At 37.0% G+C, this 22814-nt stretch overlaps 1 protein-coding gene across 1 annotated transcript in view; it reads left to right on the top strand.

Moving 5' to 3' along the window:
- Window positions 1-22814, top strand: part of ctdp1 (CTD (carboxy-terminal domain, RNA polymerase II, polypeptide A) phosphatase, subunit 1) — a 150906-nt gene that overhangs the window by 85099 nt on the left and 42993 nt on the right. The window contains exons 7-8 of the mRNA XM_036567056.1: window positions 264-436; window positions 1169-2131. Of these exons, the coding sequence (XP_036422949.1) occupies window positions 264-436; window positions 1169-2131 (1136 nt within the window). The remainder of the gene's footprint in view (window positions 1-263; window positions 437-1168; window positions 2132-22814) is intronic.

The following is a 22814-nucleotide window of genomic DNA, read 5'->3' as shown; positions in this document are numbered from 1 at the left end:
TAGACACATCCTAGGTGAGTTGCCGTGGAATGACCTGATAGTCAGTTCTTACTGTGAAACAGCGAGAGAGATGGGATGTCAAAAATGCACCAAAAATATCTTGTGCCTAGATATTAATAGAAGTGTTTTTAAGAACAGCAAACAGACAGATTTCCCTTCAGATGATATAGCTGTGATTGAAACCATTGACAGAATACAGTAACATCCTGGAGATGCTGTCATGTCCATGTACAAGCCAGTAAAGCTGAATTTTACCCTTGTAGAAATTTGTTCCCATGTGGTGACTCTATGGTGTGCATCATTGACGACAGAGAGGATGTGTGGAAGTTTGCCCCCAACCTCATCACTGTGAGAAAGTATGTGTACTTCAAAGGAACGGGTGACATCAATGCACCACCGGGGTCACGAGACAGCCAGCTGGCAAAGAAAGATACTGGTAACAAATGCTCACTGATATTCAGTCCTAAATTTGTTGCTGGTAGTACAGATGTCAAACTTATTGAATTCACAGGGCTTACATTCTTAATTTCATGTCAACTATTTTCTAACCTCTTTCAGTTTATGGCAAGTTAATATTCTTTTCAAAAATGGACATGTTTGTATTAATAATGCTGTCAGTAGGTGCCGTAGTCTTATTCTGGTCTGGACTCTGAACAAACAAAAATGGTGGTACAAAAACCACGGGACACATTTTATCTTTATCGTGAAATTTGTGAATTTGTGTATTGTTACACTCCTACTACCTATAATGCTTCTGATCAAAGAAACAGCCAGAGTAATGTTAGTAAAGTGTTCTGTCTGTCTGTTCACTTGCTAATGTTAAACAGACAAAAAACATTTTACTGAAATGTGCCACATATGGTGGTAATTTCAATATTTGAAAAGATTTATGGTTGATTCAGGACAGTAAAAATAATTTTTCTTATTGAGGTTTGAAGAGGAGACACTGAAGCTTGTTCATAGGTTCTCTCAGAACATGCCTTATTTCATTACCAAAGAATGAAATAGATTACATTGTAGAAGCTACCTGCAAAATATATACTTGTACAAAAACAGGTATTATTTGTTTCAAAGTTCTGTGTCAGGTATTATTCCTTGGAGATAAGCCTGTTCACCTTTTTTCCTTCTTTAATTGTCTATACCTTAACTATCTTGTGTTGTCTTGTAGGTACCCAGGCTAGTCAGCCTGTAGGAAGCTCAGACCTGTCTGCAACATCAGAACATGGGGAGCAGAGTAATGGATTCAGGAAACATGACAGAGATTGCAAAGCTGTGCATGAAGATATGTCAGCCTATAGCTGCGACATTCGGGGGCCAACAACCAGAGAGAAAAGTCATCCTGAGGGGAAAGGAGATGGAACAGAACATTTGAGTGACAAATATAGTGTTAAGAGGGGAGAAGCAGGTGTCTCAAGTAGAGTGAGTAACTCAGGTGAAATAGTGCTTAGAGAGAATGTGACTACTGCTGATAATATACATAATGACTTGGACTTTGACCTTTTAAGTGACAGCGAAACTGACTCGGGTAAACCAGGGCTGCCACACAGCAAAAATGAAGAACAATTTTCAGAAACTGGAACATACAAACAAACAAAACTAAAGGAAGACAACTGGGTTAGAGAGGGAAATGGAGGTGGACATGTAGAAGCTCTAGAGGAGAATCAGGGGGTTCTTAGTGAGCTTGATAATGGCTGTGCTGACAAAAAAGAAACAGAGACAGAGTCTCAAAACAGTGAGCAATCTGGCATCACAATGGGTGAGGAATCTCTAGACCACAGCATGGGGGATGAAGAGGAGGAGGAGGAGGAGGAAGAAGACACAGACGATTATTTGATTTACCTAGAAGAGGTCTTAGTTCGCATTCATAAAGAATATTACTTGCGCTATGAGGCCTACCTCAGGGAGGAGAGTCTCCAGATGCCAGACATTCGTACAATTGTCCCTGAGCTGAAGAGCAGATCCTTGGCAGGCACCACTGTTGTGTTTAGTGGCTTATGCCACACTAACTATCCCATGGAGCGAACACGAGAGTGCTACCATGCCAAGGCATTGGGTGCCAAGATAGGCAAGAGCCTTGTGCTTAGCGCCAAAGATCCTGACTGCACAACACACCTGATTGCTGCACGTGCAGGTGAGTTATACACCTTTTCTAACATCTATAGTAACATTTTCATGTTTGTAAGGAGTTAATGACAACCTTTTTAATAACTTTTTTTTTACCCTACATTACTATATTTTATGAACTTGCTGTACATTATGTACATGGTCTAAATGCTTAGCGACATTAAAATCTTAGTCAGCAGTGGAACTGGAGGAGAGTATATGCATACTGATAACTGTCAGTAATTGTCAGTGTTAAAGTGAATTTAATCTCAATGAGAAACAATCAGTTAAGTATAAAGCATATGTTTGTACAGCTCAGACCTTTTTCCAGGGTCAAAGAACAAAATGTTGGGACCTTATTGTAATTGTTAGGATTTTTCTTGTTTTTTTTCTCCCAAAAAACAAATCGTGCAGACCGAATTGTACAGACCAAACCATAAGTCGTATAGACATTAAACTTTGTCAATAGATAGGAGTCTGTCCTGCTACTCAGGCCCACAAGTCAAGTCGATCAGCCTCAAGATGTAGCAAAGCATCGAACCTTCAGGTCAGTATTTTCTGCATGTATCATACAGACAATTTTTTTTTTCCACGGATTACTTGTCACATGGCCCACAAAAAAGCCTCAAAAGCCAATTAGTTCTGCCCACTTGAGTGCTGATTGGACAGAATCAGTTTTACATGGGGAGGTGGGGTAATGTCATTTTACCACAGGACATCTGTGATGTTCATGACCTATTCGCACAGGCTGAGAAATCTCCTCATAAATTATAGAGATGGGAGTGGCTGCTTATGCCTACTTAAAAACTTGTCAAAACATTTAATTTAGATGCTGTTCCATTTACCTTAACCATATTTCTTATTATCTTAAGTTAAGGCACTGCATCATTGTCATTAGCTTGGGAATTCACAGCAAACGTTCAACATCACTGAACAAAATCAAATGTTATTTGATTTGATTTGAGTCGTACACTTGAGGTAAGACAGTATGTATTGACAGTATATATTGGCTTGATTTTAGCTGGAGAGTACAAGTAAACACATCTTCGAGCGCCTCCATACTTAAGAAACTCCCTTTTCTCACAATATGATAGCATTTTTACTGACACGTCAATTCACATAAGATTAATATAACTTGGAGTTTTTTCATGTGGCTTGTTTTATGGTAGGTAAAAGGTGCTGGAATCCTTACTGATGTGTAAAAATAAATTGCATGGCAAATTTGAGCAGAGCTAAAATCACAGAGAAACAGCGGTAAAAATTCCATTACCTTACCTCCCTATGGAAACCTAATTGTGTCTGAATAGTGCTTTAGATTGTGACATCAGTTGTCCTTTATGCATAATTTCACACATTTTTCCCTGTGAGCTAGTCAGTGGTTTTCCACCTGCCACAATCTGGTGTCAAATGAATTCTAATTGTAACTCATTGTTAAAAAAAACTTTACACACATGTACCTTAGTCTTTACATTTTGGTGCATCTGCATCACAAGGTTTGAAAAAATGCAAAAAAAGTGTTGCACAACTCAAGGTTGTCCGATTGACATTAAAGTTGGCATGCTGCTACTGTGTGCTGTTCCAGATTTCGCACACGTAGGTGGACTAGTCCTACGATTTACGATCAATCAGCTCATCTCTGTGCAGTTTTTTCTAAATCATAGTAAATTTAATACTGACGTACAGTATAATACAGTTAAGAAGTAAGCCGGTTATGGTCTAAATACAGCTCCAGAGGGTTCTACAATATGGAATCATGTATTATGTAAAATGAACATATCTCTTGCCTTTGTTTAAACTATTTGCAAATTCATCACAATTTAAAAGTCATTTTCAGTTGTAGTCCAAAAAACAACAGATATTGTTTCAATGTCTGTCATACTATACACAAACCAAAGATGAAGTCATTTTAATGAAGCTTGATAAAGCAATTTGCAGCAACCAAATCAATTTGTAATTTGCATCCTATCTAATGGATTAAGTCAATTTCAACACATTATGAAATAACTAATACCAGTAAGTGCACCAAAAGCCTGCACATTTTGGTTTAAAGTTGACCATACTATGACCAAACCAAATATGAATTCCTTTTACTGCAGAAGTTACCAAATAAGTTCAGTAAATTAGTAATCCCATATAACTGAAATGAGTCAAATTCAGCACATTGTTAAATGACTATTACCAGTAAGTAGACAAAAAACCTGCACATTTTGGTTTAAAGTCTACCATTCTATTAACATACCAAATATGAGTTGCTTTTACCAGTAAGTAGACCATAAAAGCAATAATTGTTTAAAGTCTGTCAGACTATGCACAAACCAAATATGGAGAAATTTGACCAATGTTTTAAAGTAATTAGCAGCCAAGTTGCAGAACAGTTCAATAATAGTAATTAGTAATTTGCCCCATCTCACAAGTCTAATTCAAAACATCGTAAAATGAGCATTATCATTAATCAGAAACAAAAGAGCTTTGCATTATATCCGTTTGTGAACTAAAATTTTTGTAACTCAAGAATGCTTTATCCAAAAAATGTGAAACTTTATGGTTGTGTATGATAGATGAAGGTAGCTTATTCATTTTGGCAAATGTACATTATTAGGGAGCCCTATCACTGCTAAGTAACTGCTTCAGATCAAGTTGAAATTTTGGAAATTCTGAAATTTCATGTGATGAGGTTTGCAAATTTTTTGTCCAGATTAGCCCTTAAGGTATGGTAAAATGCTCAAAAACACTTAGTCTTTACAAATCCTGTTACAGATATGTCATCTATAGGTAAATAATGAGGGCCATGTAATTGAGTTCTCTGACCTTAAGAACTTTGCAATTAGAAGTTATTTCAGAAATTGAACTCCTTGTCGGGTTATTTTGACTGAACATGTTTAACATATACTGCTTATTATACTAAGGCCAAAAGGTCAGTTTGAACAAACTTGAATAACTTTTGTTGATGTAACTTATGGAGACCTTTTGACATTCTGACTCCCTTTGCTCTGTGTTAAAAGGGCCCCTTATGGGTGCATTGGGCCTCATTATGGCATGCATATCAAATGGTAAAACTAAACAACATGGCAAATACAACTTTGTCAGAAATTTTACCATTTTTCATACATTTTTGACCTCTTTGTTAAACATGTTTTGCGCGTTATACAAAACTCAAAACATCTGTACACATGAACATTAGCAAATATCATGTTTAAAGACCTCTGTGCAAAATTTATTGCAAACAAAGCTTTTATTTTTTCCTCTCTCAGTAAATAAGGTTCAAACTGCATTAGACCCTGTTACATCACTGGCCCACACTGCATAAGGCCTTATTGAGCTGATACATGCCTGGACCCTCTAATTGCCGCTTGCCAATTATTCACATGCTACTTATAAGACTGGTAATAATAGGAATCCACTGTTAATCCACCTAATGAATCCACCTGTATTTAATGCAGTTTTTACTTGTTTTAGTGTTTTTAAAAGTGTTTTGCTGTTTTTGCTATTTCAAGCTTGTCACTTATCTTTTTTTATTTTGAGCACTGCTCTTTGTTTTTATTTGTCCTAACCACCATCTTTTTACACCTTTTTATTTTTAAGGTCATTTCAGACAGTGCTCTGATAAGCAGCTGAATTTTGGAGGTTTTGCATGGTATACTGTAAAACCTGATACGTAAACATATGGCTTAAACAAATGCCTCAATTGCCTCAAACAACTTAGGTTTATATTGTTTTATAACATAAATCATTTGACCATAATGAGCCATGTGTATGAGTCATACACATTTTTATTGTTGTATGTACTGTAAATTTGGTGAAATAACTTCGTATTCTGTAGAGACAGTTTGTTTCATTTTAAACTATTGCCTAAAACAAGTCTTTAAAATTTAAAGTTTTAAGTACTTTAAACTTTAAGTGCTCTGGACTTTAAGTTCAATTTTGAGTGCGAAAAGTTAAATTTTTTTGTCCAAGAGTCTTAAAAGTTGGTTGCATTTTCTGCTTCTCATGATCCACGTAATATGAAACACAAATAACTTGTGTTGAGGTCTGGGCTCTTGTTTTGTTGTTGTCAGCAGCTTCTTTGTTTGATGGGTATGTCTGAAACTTCTCAGCAGTAATCTTTAGGTCGTTGTCTTTCTGTAGAATGCATTTGTTCCCAACATGTATTTTCCAGAGGGTTTTTTTTTTTTACTATTTAGCACTCATGATGCCGTCAGTCAAACACAAATCACAAACTCCAGTTATTTTTATACCTCCCTAAGCTTGCACTGATCCTCCATCATGCTTGACTGATGGTTGTAGGCATGGTGGTCTCTCACTGCTTCGGCAGAGTACATACTGCCTTTTATTACTTCCAAGAATCTTATATTCAGAACTAATGAGCTTTTTTACCTGATATTGTGATAGACATTACTACAAACACATTCATGAGCCTCTTCTGGTAGTAGATTTCTTTAGTATCATGGCGACTTGCGTGCTAATAGCACTCTTTAATTGCTGGAGAAACTGCAGACTGCAAGTGGTTTTAGCCATTTTACTCATGTCACACACAGTAACCTTTTAAAGGCCCCACGATAACATAATGTTTTAACTGTAAAAATGAATAAAACATTATGTATGTACTGTTTAATACTATTTATTACCTTTTTTAATCTGAGAACACCAGATGGAGATCAGAAGAGCTTTCTCTCCAGAGTAGAGCTAACCTAGCTGTTCTAGAGTAATGCTCAGTCACTTAACCTTAACATTTTAACTGACTGTTGGGGTGTGAACTTGCATACTTCTTAAACAGGAACCCGAGTTTCCCTACATGTTGTATTAGTTTCAGGAAAAAAGAAAATGGTTATGTTAATGCTGGATTATCTGTTCTGCTGCAGTTGTTTTCTGCAGTTTATTTCTACAATGATTCTTATTGTGAAGCCTTCTTTCATTGTGTTGATGCTTAGTTCAAGAAGAGAGCATCACTTTTATTGCTGCTGACCAAGCAAGTTAGAGGTATAGCAAGACTGAGAGCAAAGGAATTACCATTCCAAGGCTGTAGCCAAAATAGTCTTAAATAAAGCTCAACAGTTTGTGTGAAAACTGCTGTGTCTTCTTCTGTGGTGTAAAACACTACCATATTTACAAGCTCTTTAACAGTAAATTAGTCCTTTCTAGTTCCCTCTCTGTGCTTTTCCCAAAACGCCAATTATCACATTGCCGTCAGATTGCTTCTCCATCATCAGCAATATCTGAGTGCATTGCCTAGTCAAGACCAGCCGAGTGCAGTGCCTCTGTCTGATGTAAGTGGAAGCTGAATTATTATTGAATATCAACATAACCAGAATACTTGTAATAAAACAGTCCTTTCTCTGCATCAGGGGTTCAGAAAATTTTCTAAATCTCATGCTATGCTTTTCATTTTTCCAGGTTTCCTTTCTTTCTTTTTCCAGAACTTATTTCTTTTCTTCCTTTCATTTTCATTTATATTTTTCCTTCCTTTCTCTTCGTTCCTTCTCTTCTCCATCCTTTCCTCCTTCCTTGCTTCCCTTTCAACTGCTCCAGAGTATCACTATTTGCAGTGCTGTTCTGTGGAGGTTACACAGGCTGTCTGAGACAGCTGAATGCCGGTCACAGCATTTTTTCAGCTGGAAGTACTTGTTGCAGGGTCACACTGCTTCCACTAAAGCAATAACAAATATAGCCACAAGCGGCAATGAGCGGGTTCAAGCACGCAACAGCAGCATGGGCCCTCCTGCAGGTTTAGCCCATTAGGCCTAAAAAGGCCTCAAGCTTTTGGTTTAGCCCATTAGGCCTAAAAAGGCCTCAAGCTTTTGGTTTACCCCATTAGGCCTAAAAAGGCCTCAAGCCTTTTATTATATTAGGCCTAAAAAGGCTTCAAGGCTTTGTATAACATAATCTTGAAGCCTTTTTAGAAATGCCATATGAAAAGGCCACAATATGGCATGATTCTTGATCAGGGACCATATCCAAAGATGTTTACCAAGTTTTGGTCAGATTGACCTTTTGACCTTTGTATAATAAGCCTTCGTATAATGTAGTCTTTGAATGAATAAGCCAAAATACAAGACAAACAGTACAATTTGTGACAGAACATGTACTTGGAAAGTTGTTCATGTGAGTGACCTGAGTCGTATGGCACCATTTGTTTATCTGTCGACCTTGTAATAACATTGTAATAGCATTTTAATTGATTTTTTAAGTGTTTTTGAGTGCTAAAGCGCCCCCTAAAGGCCAATCTGGACCAAAATTGGCAGACACATTACAGTCCAAATATGTAAAAGTTGTTAAAGTTTGGACATGATGCGACCAATGACTGTTGAGTTATAGCTAATCAAGCTAACAATGCCATGGTCGCAGTAATTAATTGATTGATCCACACGACCCTGAGTAGAAAAGTCAAAATGTTTTTGATAATTATTTACCTACACATGCCAATTTTTCCAAACCAAGTTCGAAAAGATTGGAACAAAATCCAGGGACTAGTTCGAAAAGTAGGCTTTTTAAATAGTTACGAATTACAAAAAAGCTATGCACTTTTGTAATAAATATGCATATGCAAAATTGTTTGGAATAACCTACTACATATGATACACAAGGATGTTCAGGCAAACTTGTAATAAAATAGTAATAATATGTAATAATATGCTATTTTTTATGAATAGCGCCCCCTAGTGGTCAATTTTTTTCAAACTTTATTGATTGTTAGAAAGTGGCTATATGTAGAGATCATTCAAGTTTCATGATGATTGGTCAATGGTAAGCCTGTCAAAAGCCTGCTAAATACTGATTGGCCGATGGCAACCATGTACTTCAATTAATCAAATTGTCGTTAAGGACTCACTTATAGTCTGGCCAACAGATGGTATTTACAAAGTTTCAGCCTGATCGGATGTATGGATGCTGAGAAACAGCCATGTAGCATTAACTCCGCCCCCTAATGACATATGTGCAGAAAAATCGAATGGCTACCTCAGAATCTTCTCCCAAATGTGTCTGTCAAGTTTGAAATTTTTTGGCTGAAGGGTTGTGGAGTTACAGAATTTTAAATTAATTCTGAATTAATTTGAATTTATCCAGAAGGGTTAATTTGCATATGACAGCCATGTTGTTTATAAAAGCCAAAATGTTTTTGATAATTATTGAGGTTCAGGCTCTTTTGAATTTTTTGACACCAAAAACATGAGGATCGGGCAAAAATTGCAGGACTAGTTCGCAAAAGTAGGTTTCACATATTATGCAAATTAGCTCAAAATCTAAGTAGGCGGAGCTAAAGGGTCCAAATGGCAAAGTTGTTTGTTTGGACCCAAGGAACTTGGAAAAAATTATGTCTTGTCTGGCAAAAATCTGGTTTAGGAGATATAGACCCAAACGCGTTGACCTGCGCTATAGCGCCACCTTGTGGCCGACAGGGCTGATTCCTTGCGCCTGAGTAGCAGGAGGGACTACTACCTGTTGACCAAGTTTCAAGTCTCTAGGACTTACGGTTTGGGCTGTGCGTTCCGTTTCAGGGAAGAAAAGGAATAGGAAGAAAAATCTTGACACTTACAATAGGGTTCAATGCATTGCATGCTTGAACCCTAATAAGAAAAATCTTGACAATTCCAATAGGGTTCTACACACTTAGTGCTTGAACCCTAATAAGAAAAATCTTGACAATTTCAATAGGGTTCAATGCATTGCGTGCTTGAACCCTAAAAATCCTCACAATTCCAATCAGGTTCAATGCATTGCATGCATTGAACAGCCGCTTTCAGAGGAACAGTTCATTTTCTCCCTAAAAACGGTCAATATCAGCGTTTGGCTAACTAGTTTTTTATTAGCAAGCTGTTTCAACATCTCCAGCCAATGTGGCTTATTTCGTTGTAGTTATTTTCACCTGTCCATCGATTTGTCACTCTGAAGATGTTAGCTAGCTGACAATAATGTACCATGATAGCTGTGAAGGAATTTTTCCACAAAGCATTGTTGTGTGTTTGGTGTTTTCAATTCTGGACGCATTCTCGAATTTCAATCTTAGCAACTGTTTCAAAGTGACACACCTTTCTGTGGTGAGCTGAAGTGATATGAACGTTAGAGTTAGTAACTGTCCATAAGGCAAAAGTGGAACTTGTTTTACGCAGTGTTTACACACTTCCGTTTCTTGTGAAAAGGGTCTGTGGGTGCACCTTAAATAGGCTGAATTCACCAATCAGAAATGTGTGGGTACTTAAGGACATTATGTACAAAGAGGAGAAATAGAACAGAGAGCGACAAAGTGGTCTAAAGTAAAGAAAGATTTGGAAATTAGTGTAGAAAAAACAAAATAAAAACACTGTAGAAGAATATCAAGAACAGGATGCGGTGTGGATTTTCCATGGAGATCATCGTGATGATGATTCAGAGGTGTAGTGACAGGCTCATAGACCAATACACCAGCACTACTAGCTGTTCAGCAGCCTGATTGCCTGGGGAGAAGAAACTGTCTTGGAAACAGCTGGTTCTGGACTTTATGCTTCCGTACCTCCTCCCGCTCGGAGGCTGTGAGAACAGACAGTGGCTTGGGTGGATGGAGTCCTTTAGAATCCTCCTGGTCTTCCACAGGCACCAGCTGGTGTATAAATCCAGGAGGTCTCCTCGTTGTCATTGGAGATCAGGCCCACAGTCGTGCTGTCATCTGCAAATTTGATGATGACATTGGAGCTGTATCTGGCTGAACAGTCATGGGTGGTACAGGGAGTACAAGCCATGGTTTCTGTTTGGGGTAAATGTGGACTGTTTTTGTGGGTACAACATCCTCTATGCACTTTCTAAAGAATCCAGTAACAGAGTCTGTGTATTCGTTGGTGTTATTGTTTGACACCTCCCAGAACATCTCCCAGTCTGCGTCATCAAAACAGTTCTGGATCGCTGAAACCGATTGGTCCGACCAGTGGTGGACCTCTCTAATGGTGGGTGGTACCCTTTTCAGTTTCTGCCTGCAGGTGGGCAGGAGCAAGATGGAGAAGTGATCTGATTTGCCAAGTGGAGATTAGCTTTGTATGCCTCACGGAAGGGGGAGTAGCAGTGATCCAGCATGCATGATTTTCGTGTGCTGCTTGAGATTTAGGAGGTACTTTGGGCAAGTACCCTAAAGTTCACCTTGTTAAAGTCCCCAGCAACAATGGAGGCGGCCTCTGGGCACGTGGTCTCCTGCCTGGTCCGTATCAGTCTGTGGTGGGAGGTACATGCCGGTGACAGTGACCCCTGAAATCATTCTCGGCTGCCACAACAGTCCGCACAAGATGATTTGATAATCCAGGACTGGGGAACAGAAAGACTCAACGAAGTGTACATTTCTCTGATCACACCGAGCATTGTTGATCGTAAAACAAACACTTCCCTGTTTACTCTTTCCGGAGAGGTCCTTTGTTCTGTCTGCGCGGTGCACAGAGAACCCCATGGGCTCGATAGCTGGAAAAAGATCCGTGCCCTAAGTTTGCTGATTTTGTTGTCCAGGTACTTTATGTTTGCCAGTTGTGTGCTGGGAAGTGGGGGCGGTTAGCACACCGTCTCAGTCTGACCACAATGTCGGCTGTCCTGCTGAAAGACTCAGTTCTGACCAGGTATTAACTTTCTAACTGATGTCTTGATGTTTTTGTCCTTGTCAGATATTTACTTAGGACGACAGATAGGACGGTTCTGTAACATGGCCCTTGATGTCTCCAGCTCCTTCACCAGTTCCTTTGCTGTTGTATTGGAGTGCTGTTGAACCTTTCGGACCAGTGTTCATTCAGTCTTGAGAATAAACAAGCTCCAAATTGTGACAGTTGACCAATTAGAAGCTTCTAAAAGTTATTACATCAATTTCTAGAGTCTTTTGGGCTGTTTAAAAAGGTAGTCATCTTGGTGTATAAAGGTTTGACTTGTGCGACCCTAAATTCTTTACACAAAATAACTCTTCATGTCGTACACATACATTATTTTTATGATAACCAAGGTGGCTAGCTATTGATAAAATGAAAAGTGGTGAAAGCTTCATGGTTATGTGACATTTAAGATTAAATGAGATTAAGAAGAAGCTTAAATGACACATAATCTTGACAGTCAATATTGCTACAAACTTATGCTAGCTAAGTAAGTTACCATTTCTTACTGCCAACCTTTTTGGTTATGCCATCGTTCTCCTTAAGTAGCTTTTTCATTATTGTCTTCTTGTTGCCATTTTTTCAAATTAAAAAGCAATTCTTGCTGCTGCTGTCCATTATCACAAGATCCACAGATGAAAACTGCTGTATCAGTAACAAAGAAGTAATGAACTGTGTAGAGCATTGCCTGTTGTTTCAGCCAGTACCAAATTCAAGGCTGATGTTAGCATCTTATTTGAAATTCTGTTTCACTTTAAATAGTGCAGCAGTTACACATTTGTGTCTGAACAGATGCCTGAATTTGACTTCTACATCATTTAATGTGAAACAAGAAATGGGAAAAAGCAGCTAACGTCAGTTTCATCTAAGCTCTATCCACTGTATGAGACTTAGTTACAATCAGCAAGCCGGGGCTGTTCCACTTGAGATGGGGCTGCTGAGTTAACCCCTAAATTAGAACAGATATACACTTGGATGTAACAATTATAGTTTGTCTGAGTGTTCTCATTCTTAAATGTATGTTTATACATTAGCTCACAGTAACTGGCCAAAACCACTACTGGCCCACCAGGTTTTCCTCCCCACTCTGCTGATTTCAGCATTGTTGGTGTTTGTAAAATTTTGATCCACTGAAAATTTAACATAGCGAATTGAAGCTGAAATGAATGTGTCTGTAATCATTTGTTGTAAAATTACCTCAGAAGTAGATGCCCTAATGGACCTGTCAAAAGAAAACGTATGGTAACATGAAATGTGTGGAGTTGTGAAGAGTTTTGAGAGGCTTCAACCGTATGTTAATTTCTTTCAATCTTTTTTCTCTTTTTTTTCTTTAAGTCTGTTTGTTTTTTTTCATTTAATGGTTTTGAATTTTTTTTTTTTGAAGAGTTTAGCTGACAGAAATCTGGAATGCTTTAAAAACTTAAAATTTACAAAGATGAAAAACAATGAAACTATTTGTTTCTAAAACATTCTTTTAAAAAAAGATTCCGGAAGAAAAAAAGTCTGAAAAGACTGGGACCTCTCAGACTTTTCAAATAGTTTAACCAAGCTCTTTTTGTATTGTGAAGCCTGATAGTTGTGTGCAGAACAGACTGTTGAAGAATCTGTCCTCATAGATAATCCGGTTTTAATTTTCTGATGGTTACCTTGTCATGTAATGGATGTTCCAGGTTCATCATCTCTTTTAAAAGGGAAATGGCTGCTTCTTCCCTTCCTCCTCTTAATCTTGTCATCTGCATATCCAAATGTTCCTGGGACTACAAGAATAGTCTACGAGAATAGTCGAGGAGCTCATGTACAGTAAAAATAAGTATGATGATGTGACCTCAGCTTGGTCCGCCCCAGAGATCATTTGGGTTCAGTGACTGTGTGCGTTGTTTGTAACCACACACTGCCGCCTTCCTTGTAAATAGCTTATAGTCAAAACAGTCTGTAACAACCTCACAAAACTGAGACATCAGAGTGCCATGATTAACTTTTGTTAAGTTTTGTTCCTGTGTTAGCAGAATTTGAACCATGAAATGAAAACATTTTTTTTGACTGAACAAATTAGCACAATATTATTTTAACGCTTAAGTGGTTGTATTGGGCATCTTAACCGTTTGGATTTTTTGTGCTTATTTATAGCACATCAAAGAAAAACTGAGAAAACAAATATTATCATCTTTGGATATGTCATAAGAAATGCTATAATGAATTTTGAGTTTTGATTATTTATTAGGTAGTCCATAAACACTGTGTAGTTAGACGATTATTGATGATTGTAGACATTATACACAGAACATAGAATAACTTTCTTCCTGTAAGAAAACAATACAACAGTTAAACAAGATATAAACCGTGTTTCTGCTGCATTGAAACAGCTTTTTATAATACTGTGCAATAACATTCTGCTTTTTATCACTAAATGTCCAAATTGGTCAAATTGACCTTCATGACAAAGTTGATAATTTTTATATAAACTGCTTAAAATTAACTAACTTTTAGTCATAAAAATGTATATTTATCATTGAATGTTTGAAGTATAATCAAAATGAAATTAATTTGTAACCGCAAATTGCACGTGGGCCTATCTAAACTGAGGGGCTAGGCTAATAGTGTACAGAAAACTAGCTTGAACACAAACAAATGGGATCTCACAAATGCATGTGTGCCACAAATTGTATTCACTGAGAAAGGAGGTGTGTTGAGCTTGCATTAAATACAGCACTGTACAAAAGTCAGATAGTTTAATTGTGATTTGTTTAATTTTTGGACAAAACAAGTAAGTACAATTACATACGGAGATTAGATGTACAGTGCTTTGAAAAAGTGCCCCCTCTTGATATCTTGTTTTTTTTTTTGTTGCATATTTATCACTCTCAGTTGTTTCAGATCTTCAGACTAAATCTAAGACAAAGGCAACCTGAGTAAACACAAAATACAGTTTTTAAATTTTATTGAGGGAAAACAGTTATTCAGCACCCACTAGGCCTGTGTGGAAAACGTAATCACCTGCTAAAAAACTCAATCAACTAATTCACCAAATTTAGTTGATAATTTGGATTAATTAAGCTTGACACACTTAGGCTTGATTACTGCCAACTCTGTTGAATCTAAAGATCACTTAAATAGAACATTTCTAGCAATGTGAAGTAGACTCAAAGGTCTCAACAAGGAGTTAACTATGCTGCAAACAAAAGGAATTCTGCAAGAGATGAGAGAGAAAATTCTTAATATATGAGTCTGGTACAGGTTACAGAGCCGTTTCTGAGGCATTTGAATTCCAGCAAACCACAGAGAGAGCCATTATCTTCAAATGGAGAAAACTTGGAACAGTGGTGAATCTTCTCAGAAGTGGCCAGCCTACCAAAATTTCTCCAAGAGCACAGCAACAACTCTGGATTAAAAGTCACAAAAGAACTCAGACGAACATCTAAGGAGCTACAGATCTTACATGCCTCAGATAAGGTCAGAGTTGCTAGGCAAAGTAATGGCAACAAATGTCTCACAATTGCCAAAAAAAGTCCTTAATGACACCCAAGCCTTTTGGAATAATGTTCTGTGGACTGATGTTTAAAGTAGAACTTTCTGGAGTGCAGGGGTCCCCTTATATCTGACGTAAAGCTAACACTGCATTCCTAAGGTGGCTGAGAAGACCCAACAAACTGCAAATAAAAAAACGAGCTGCAATATGCAGAAAACACTTTCATCAAAATGACAACATGGGCGCTGCTTTTTACAAATGCGCTGCAAATTCGCAGACAGTCTAAAACTCAGATAGCACTTTAATCAAAATGACGACACAGACGCTACATTTCATAAACGCGCTGCAAATACAGAAAACACATGCAACTTCAGAAACGCTGCAAAGCCAGTCACAACACGGAAGTGAGCCACAACACAACAATGATTCCAGATACATTTGTTCATTTCCTAATGGTCTCTAATGGCAACCATCAAGCCAATTCCCGTTAGGAGGCAAAACCATCAGGTTTTATTCCTAACAGTTCTGATCGTCTTCAGCATGGCTTTCGTAAGTTTCAGCGGTAGCCTGTTTGTGTTTTTCTGTGAATAAACCCAACATTCGTCGTCTTATCGTCATGGTTTTATTTTGAAAGTTTCCATATTTAATTACCTTATTATCAGCATGACAATGTTAACATATGTTCAGTGTAACTCTTGTTGCCCAACAGAACGTGGTTTGCAGTTTTTCCTCATAAAACAAACACTGTTCTGGCAGAGCGTGCACTGACGTCATCAATAGGCTGGCGGTGCATGTCAGGCTGAGAGTGCGTGTCTGCAGCCAGACCCTTCTCCACATCCCCAGTTCATGGTTAACCTGGCTGGCTAGTTTGCTATCTGACATGTCATAGCTGTACTGTGGTAGTCATCTGGTGTTACTAGTTAAACGTTTACAGTTACACTCTACAGCTAATTCCCATTACGATACTGTGATAGCAGTAATCTACTCAAATGAGTAAACTTTTACCGGAGAATGTTGCAAACAAAAGGATGCATAGAATTTAAATGTTTGAATGGCTCCGTCCTCTCTGAGTGTCCTCCAGAAACACCTTCATTGTGTTGTGACTGACTTATCAGCGTTTCTGAAGTTGCATGTGTTTTCTGTATTTGCAGCACATTTACAAAATGTAGCGTTGGTGTCATTTTGATGAAAGTGCTTTCTGAGTTTCAGTGTCTGTGAATTTGCAGCGCATTTGTAAAATCCAGCATCCATGTTGTCATTTTGCTAAATGCTTTCTGCGTTCTGCAGCTCATTTTTTATTTGCCGTTTGTTAGGTCTTCTCGCCACCGATGTTTCACAATAAGAATACCATACCATCAGTCAAATGTGGTGGTGATAGTTTGAGGGTGTGTGGTTGCTTTGCAGCTTTAGGGCCTGGGGGACTTGCCATAATTGACGAAACCCTGTATTCTGCTGTCTACCAGAAAATCCTTCAGGAGAATGTCCAGTCATTAGTCCGTAATCTGAAACTCAAATGCAATTGGGTTATGCAGCAAGAAGCACAAGAGCAAGTACATCTCTGAATGACACAAAAGAAGCAAAATAAAGGTTTTGGAGTGGCCTAGTCCTGACATGAACCCCATTGAGGAGCTGTGGCAGGGCCATAAATGGGCAGTTCCTGCTTGAAAAGGCCTCCAGTGTGGCGTTTTGTAAATTCTGCAAGGAAGAGTGGGCCAGGTTTTCTTTTACAGCGATGTGAAAGACTGCTCTCCAGTTAAAGCAAGCTTTTAATTCTTTCTAAATTTGAGACCATGTCAAACTGTTGTGTTTTGCACAAAGCCACACTGCAGGGCAGAAGTGAATTTCAGTGCTCTTATTAGTTTCTCAAAAAAGCTTAGGGTTCCAATGATATTTGAAGGTTTTATTTTACAGGCATACATATAATATTATTTGTATCACAGTTGCCTGCCTTACTTTAAAAAACAAAAAGAAATAAAGTGTACAGAGCAGTAAGCATACACCCTGATAACCTTTAGAATGGCACCACTTGTCCTGTATTGATGTCAGACAGTGACCAATATGCCATCTAAAGGCACTGGTAGAATTACAACAGGAAAGAAATGCAAACATCATACTAAATGTTAGCAGTGCAGAACAAATTAAATAACCAAATTAAAGATAGTTATACAAAATGCATGAACGAAAATCAATTATTTTCAAATATTAAAACTGGCTCTCTAAGTGTGTTTAAATAATACCCACCCTCGGTAATGATAAACAAACAAAATTTTTAACAGATAGTATGAATGGCTTAGGCCTTTTTCAGTTTACAGACATGCAATAATAAGCCCAGTCTTTTATACCCCCTCACCTGACTCAAACTGACTGTATTTAGATGGGAGGGGGGAAAAGAAAACACAATTTCTACAGCAAAAGTTTATTTATTTATTTTTTAAATAACTTTTTTCTACAAATATTAATGCATAGTTACTTTATTATTATTTTTTTTTTATTAACTGCAAAAAATTACAAAAAAATAGTAATTGTGGCACATGTAAAAGTTTGGTCACTTTGTTTGTACTAAGTAACATCCCCTTTGGCAGAGATCATAGCTTACAAACTTAAGCCAGATAGGAGTCTTTTTATTTTTGTTCTAGAATTTTTCACAAACTCTTCCTTGCCTAACGCTTCTAGTTCTTTGACATTCGATGACCATCTTGCATGTACAGCATGTTTAGGATCTACCCTTAATTTGCTTTGATGTTCAAGTCAGAAGACTGTGATGGCCATTCCAAAAGATTTATTTAGCATTTTTTGAAATAGTTTATGGTGGATTTTGAGGTATATTTTGGATCATTGTGCTGTTGTAGAGGCCAGGCTCATTTCAGTTTCAGGTTCTTAACTGTCTGTCACATCTGTACTATATACAATTTTGCATTGTGCTGCTGGCTTCAGCAGAACCTCAAAACATAATCTAACCACCCCAGTGTTTAATAGTTTGACATGGTCTTGTTTTCAAAATGCCTCTGGATTAATTAGATTTTGAATATGCATACTTAAGATGTTGACTTAAGTGGTGAAGTCATTGTTAGTTAGTGATGAGATGAGATGTTTTGTGTCGTCAAGGTGTAAAGAGTCAGAGAAATTTGAAATTTGGCCAAACTTTTACAAACAACTATTTATAGGACCATGATAGGTTTGAGCTTATTCATGACGCACCACACTACTTCTCTGCATTGCTTTACTGAGAAATCCTCTGTTTTTAGAAGAAAAATGTGAGCTTTGTGCTGTGCTGATATAGTTTGACACAAATACTAAACTATGTGGTTGTAATAAGCCATCCAAGAAAAGTTTTTCAATGTTTCTCTCTTTTACAGTTTAATGTTACTTGAAACCAAATTATTTGTTTAACTTTACCTTCTGGCTTTCTTCAAGAACTGTCCAGCTTTAAACCTATTTCCTTTAATGTTCTACCTTATTTCAGTCCTGTTCTGTCCCTGCTGTAGTTTTACAGTAGTTCATACCCTCACTATTTTATCAGCTTCCATAGCATTCCATACCATAGACTGTTCACTGTATATAGAATACAACACATAACTGCTTACCCTAACAGTACGTAACATACCGTATATTTTTGTATTTATAGTATTGTGTGTATATATACATGTATTTATCATTCATAGATATATTTGTAATTGTGTATGTATTGTTCGTATAGTTATATATTTCGTAGATACGTCATACTTATGCCTTATTGCACGTTTGCACTGTCCGTTTTTGCATTATTGCTACGATTTGTACTTCTGGTAGATGCTAACTGCATTTCGTTGCATTGTACTTGTACTAAGCAATGACAAAAAGTTGAATCTAATCTGTCTATCTATCTATCTGTATATCTGTCTATCTATCTATCTAGCTATCTATCTAGCTAGCTATCTAATGCTGCTGTTTACTTCTCACTGCAATATCGTTTTGCTAGCTTGGTATATAATATAAGCTTTTACATTTGTTTTGAAGTATGCTACTGGGCTTCATATCATTATACTAGCAGCTGGTTTATAACTTACAATACTTACACAGGCTACTTCCTGGTCTGGGAAAATGCCCGGGCAAATTCAGACATGCTCAGTAGAACCCTATTGGAGTGATTAATTTGGAGGGGGGTTCATGGGGTTTGTATATATATATATATATATATATATATATATATATATATATATATATATATATATTTTATTTTTTTATTTTTTTTATTTATTTTTTTTTTATTTAATTTGATCTTGTTTATTCTGTGGGTTTTTAGCTTGTTATAATTCAAGTATCCATTTTTGAACAAGCTTTTCTTGGATTCTGTTTAATTTTTCACTTATTGTCGATGGTCATGATTGTCCCCCCTGCAGAGGAGAAGGACTGATATGTGCTGTGTTGGGTAGACAAAACATTGCTTCCTCATAGTTCATTAATATATTCAAGTATATTCTGTAAACACTTTTTTTTTTGTTGCTTTGTTTTTGTTAGGGTTTAAGCACTCAGTGCATTGGAAATGTCAGAGTTTTTCTTATTATTTTTCTTCCCTAAAATGAATCACACAGACCAAACCGTTAGGTCCTAGAGACATGAAACTTGGTCAATAGATAGTAGTCCCTCCCGTTACTCAGGCGCTTGACATGAGCCCAATCGGTTCCCAAAAGGTGGCACTACAGCGCAGAAAAATTTGTTTTGCCTAATAACTCCTAAACCACAATTTTTCCGGACAAAATTATTTTTTTTCCTGATTCCATGAGTCCAAACAAACAACTTTGCAATTTGGACCTCCGCCTACTTAGATTTTTTGCAAAACTGCCAAATATGCAAAACCTACCTTTGCGAACTAGTCCTACAGTTTTCGCCTGATCCTCATGTAATTGGTGTCATAAAATTCAGAAGAACCTGAACCTCAATAATTATCAAAAAAAATTTGAATTTTGCAAACAATATGGCTGCCATATGCTAATTAATCCTTCTGGAAAAATTCAAATAATTCACAATTAATTTAAAATTCACAAACAGGCCTATTCAGTAGAGGATTCTGAGGTAGCGTATCGATTTTTGTGCGCATATGTTATTAGGGGGCGGAGTTAATGCTACATAGCTGTTTCTCAGCATCCATACATCCGATCAAGCTGAAACTTTGCCCACATCATCTGTTAGACAGAAATAAGTGAATCTCTAAGGACAATTTGATACGTTGAAATTTATGGTTGCCATCTTCCAATCAGCATTTAGCAAACTTTTGACCGGCTTAACATTTACTAATCATCATGACACTTGAATGGTGTCTATATGTGGCCACTTTCTAACAACCAGTGAAGTTTCAAAAGATTTGACCACTGGGGGGGGTGCTATTCATGAAAATTAATGAATTATTACATGTTATTACTATATTATTACAAGTTTGACCCAAAACCTATATGAATCTAATGTAGTAGTGTCCCAAACAATTTTTCTAATTGTATATTTGTTACAAAAATGCATAGTGCTTTTGTAATCAATAACTGTTTGAAAACCATACTTTTCGAAATAGTCTCTGGATTTTGATTCAAACTTTTTGAAATTGGTCTAGAAATAATCTCTGGCCTCTCTAGATAAATAATTATCAAAAAAATGTTGACTTTTTCATTCACCATGGTATTGCTCTATCCATTCATCACTGCGGCCATGGCATTGCTAGCTTAATTTGCTATAACTCATCACTCATTGGTCAGATCATCTCAAAACTTTAAGTATTTGTATATATTGAGGCTCTAATGGGTTTTCCTAATTTTGGTCCAGATTGGCCTTTAGGGGGCACTTCAGCACTGAAAAACACTTAAAAATCATTAAACATGCTATTACAATGTTATTACAAGGTCGACAGATAAACAATTTGTGCCATGTGACTCGGTTCACTCGTGAATAACTTTGTAATTACATGTTATGTCAGAAGTTGGACTTGTCTGGTATTTTGGCTTATTCAGTCAAAGACTACATTATACAAAGACGTCTTATACAAAGGTCAAAAGGTCAGTCTGATCAAAACTTGGTGAACATCTTTGGTTATGGTCCTTGATCAATACTCTTATCATATTGAGGTCTTTTGACAAATTCTAACCCACTTTCCCTTAGCTCCTATACACCAATAGGGCCCCTTATGAGTGCATTGGGCCTCATTATGGCATACATCAAATCAAAGGGTTAAATATGTAGAACCAAACCACTTTTCAGCAACTATGTGAAAAATGCTGCCATTAGTCATGTAGTTTTGACATCTGTGTTGACAACCTCTTGGATGTTCTACAAACCAGTGTAGATCAGTACATATCAGTGCAAATCTGTATTATGTTTAAAGACGTCTGCTCATTGTTTATGGCAACTGAAGGCCTTTTGATGAACTGACATCCTTTCAGTTCTCTTCACTCTGCCTATAAATAAGGCCCAAACAGCTTGAGGCAGAAGGGCTCATACTGCTGTTGCCCTCTTGAACCCGCTCATTGCCGCTTGCGGCTATATTTTTGACTTTTTTTTTTTTCAACATTGTTTTTTTTCCCCCCCACACCTTTTATCTTGCACTGAATGTGCTATTGTGGTTTGCCATCGCTCTTTCTTACAACCCACAACCTTGTCGGAGCATATCTACCCTCACCTGCAAGCAAGGTGTGACGGTAGCAGTACTGTGCTGGAACATATACAGACAGACACTCTGTGATGTATGCAGGTGCTAGGTCAGTTTAGAGCCTTAAAAACTAGTAGCAGAACTTTAAAATCTGTTCTATTAAATTTCTCAACTGTTTCTGTGTCAATGTAGTGCTTTTTAAAGTAACTTTCAGGTACTTTCTTCCTTACTTCTAAATGCTCAATCAGAATTCAGAATGCGTTTGATCGCCCAAAACACTGGAGCTCCCAAGGGCTGTGTACTTCAACATCTGAAACATGCAACACAACACAACCAGAAGCAGTTTGGAATCAATGATGTGCATGCAAAACTACCTATGAATATTTCTGAGCTAGAAACATTCTACAAGGAAATTTGGGGAAAATTTCAAATGTTATATTCTTCAAGTAAATAATACAGTATATGGTGTGTGGTGTGTGTTTGTGTATATATATATATATATATATATATATATATATATATACACACACACACACACACAATAATAAATAAATAATATATATATATATATATATATATATATATATATATATATATATATATATATATATATATATATATTATATGTGTATATATATATATATATATATATATATATATATATGTATATATATGTATGTATTCTTAAACCATGTGCATTAATGTGGAGTTGTCTAGGGAGGTTGAGTTGGAGTGGTAAATCATACAGTTTTTTGTTTTTAATTAATTACTGCAGTACAGACTGATGTAATGCAGAGAGAATATGTTAAAAATGCATAGACAAAATGTAGACTGTGAAGAAAAGTTTTTAAAATGTTCCTCTGTACAGGTTCAAAGACAAATCAGTTCATGTTTAATTTTACTGAACTGAAGCACATTAGATCAGACCTGACTGAAATCGTATTGGTCCTGAACCAAATCAGTAGATCAAAATGTGTTAAATGTGCTTTTCATATCATCTGAAAGAGGGAGTGTTGGGCTATCCCGTTCAACCCCAAGCTTCCAACAT

Source organism: Colossoma macropomum, unplaced genomic scaffold (genome assembly GCF_904425465.1).
Source record: "Colossoma macropomum unplaced genomic scaffold, Colossoma_macropomum, whole genome shotgun sequence".
Lineage (NCBI taxonomy): Eukaryota > Metazoa > Chordata > Actinopteri > Characiformes > Serrasalmidae > Colossoma > Colossoma macropomum.
Note: the sequence above shows the minus strand (reverse complement) of the source record. Positions and strands in the feature narration are given on the sequence as shown.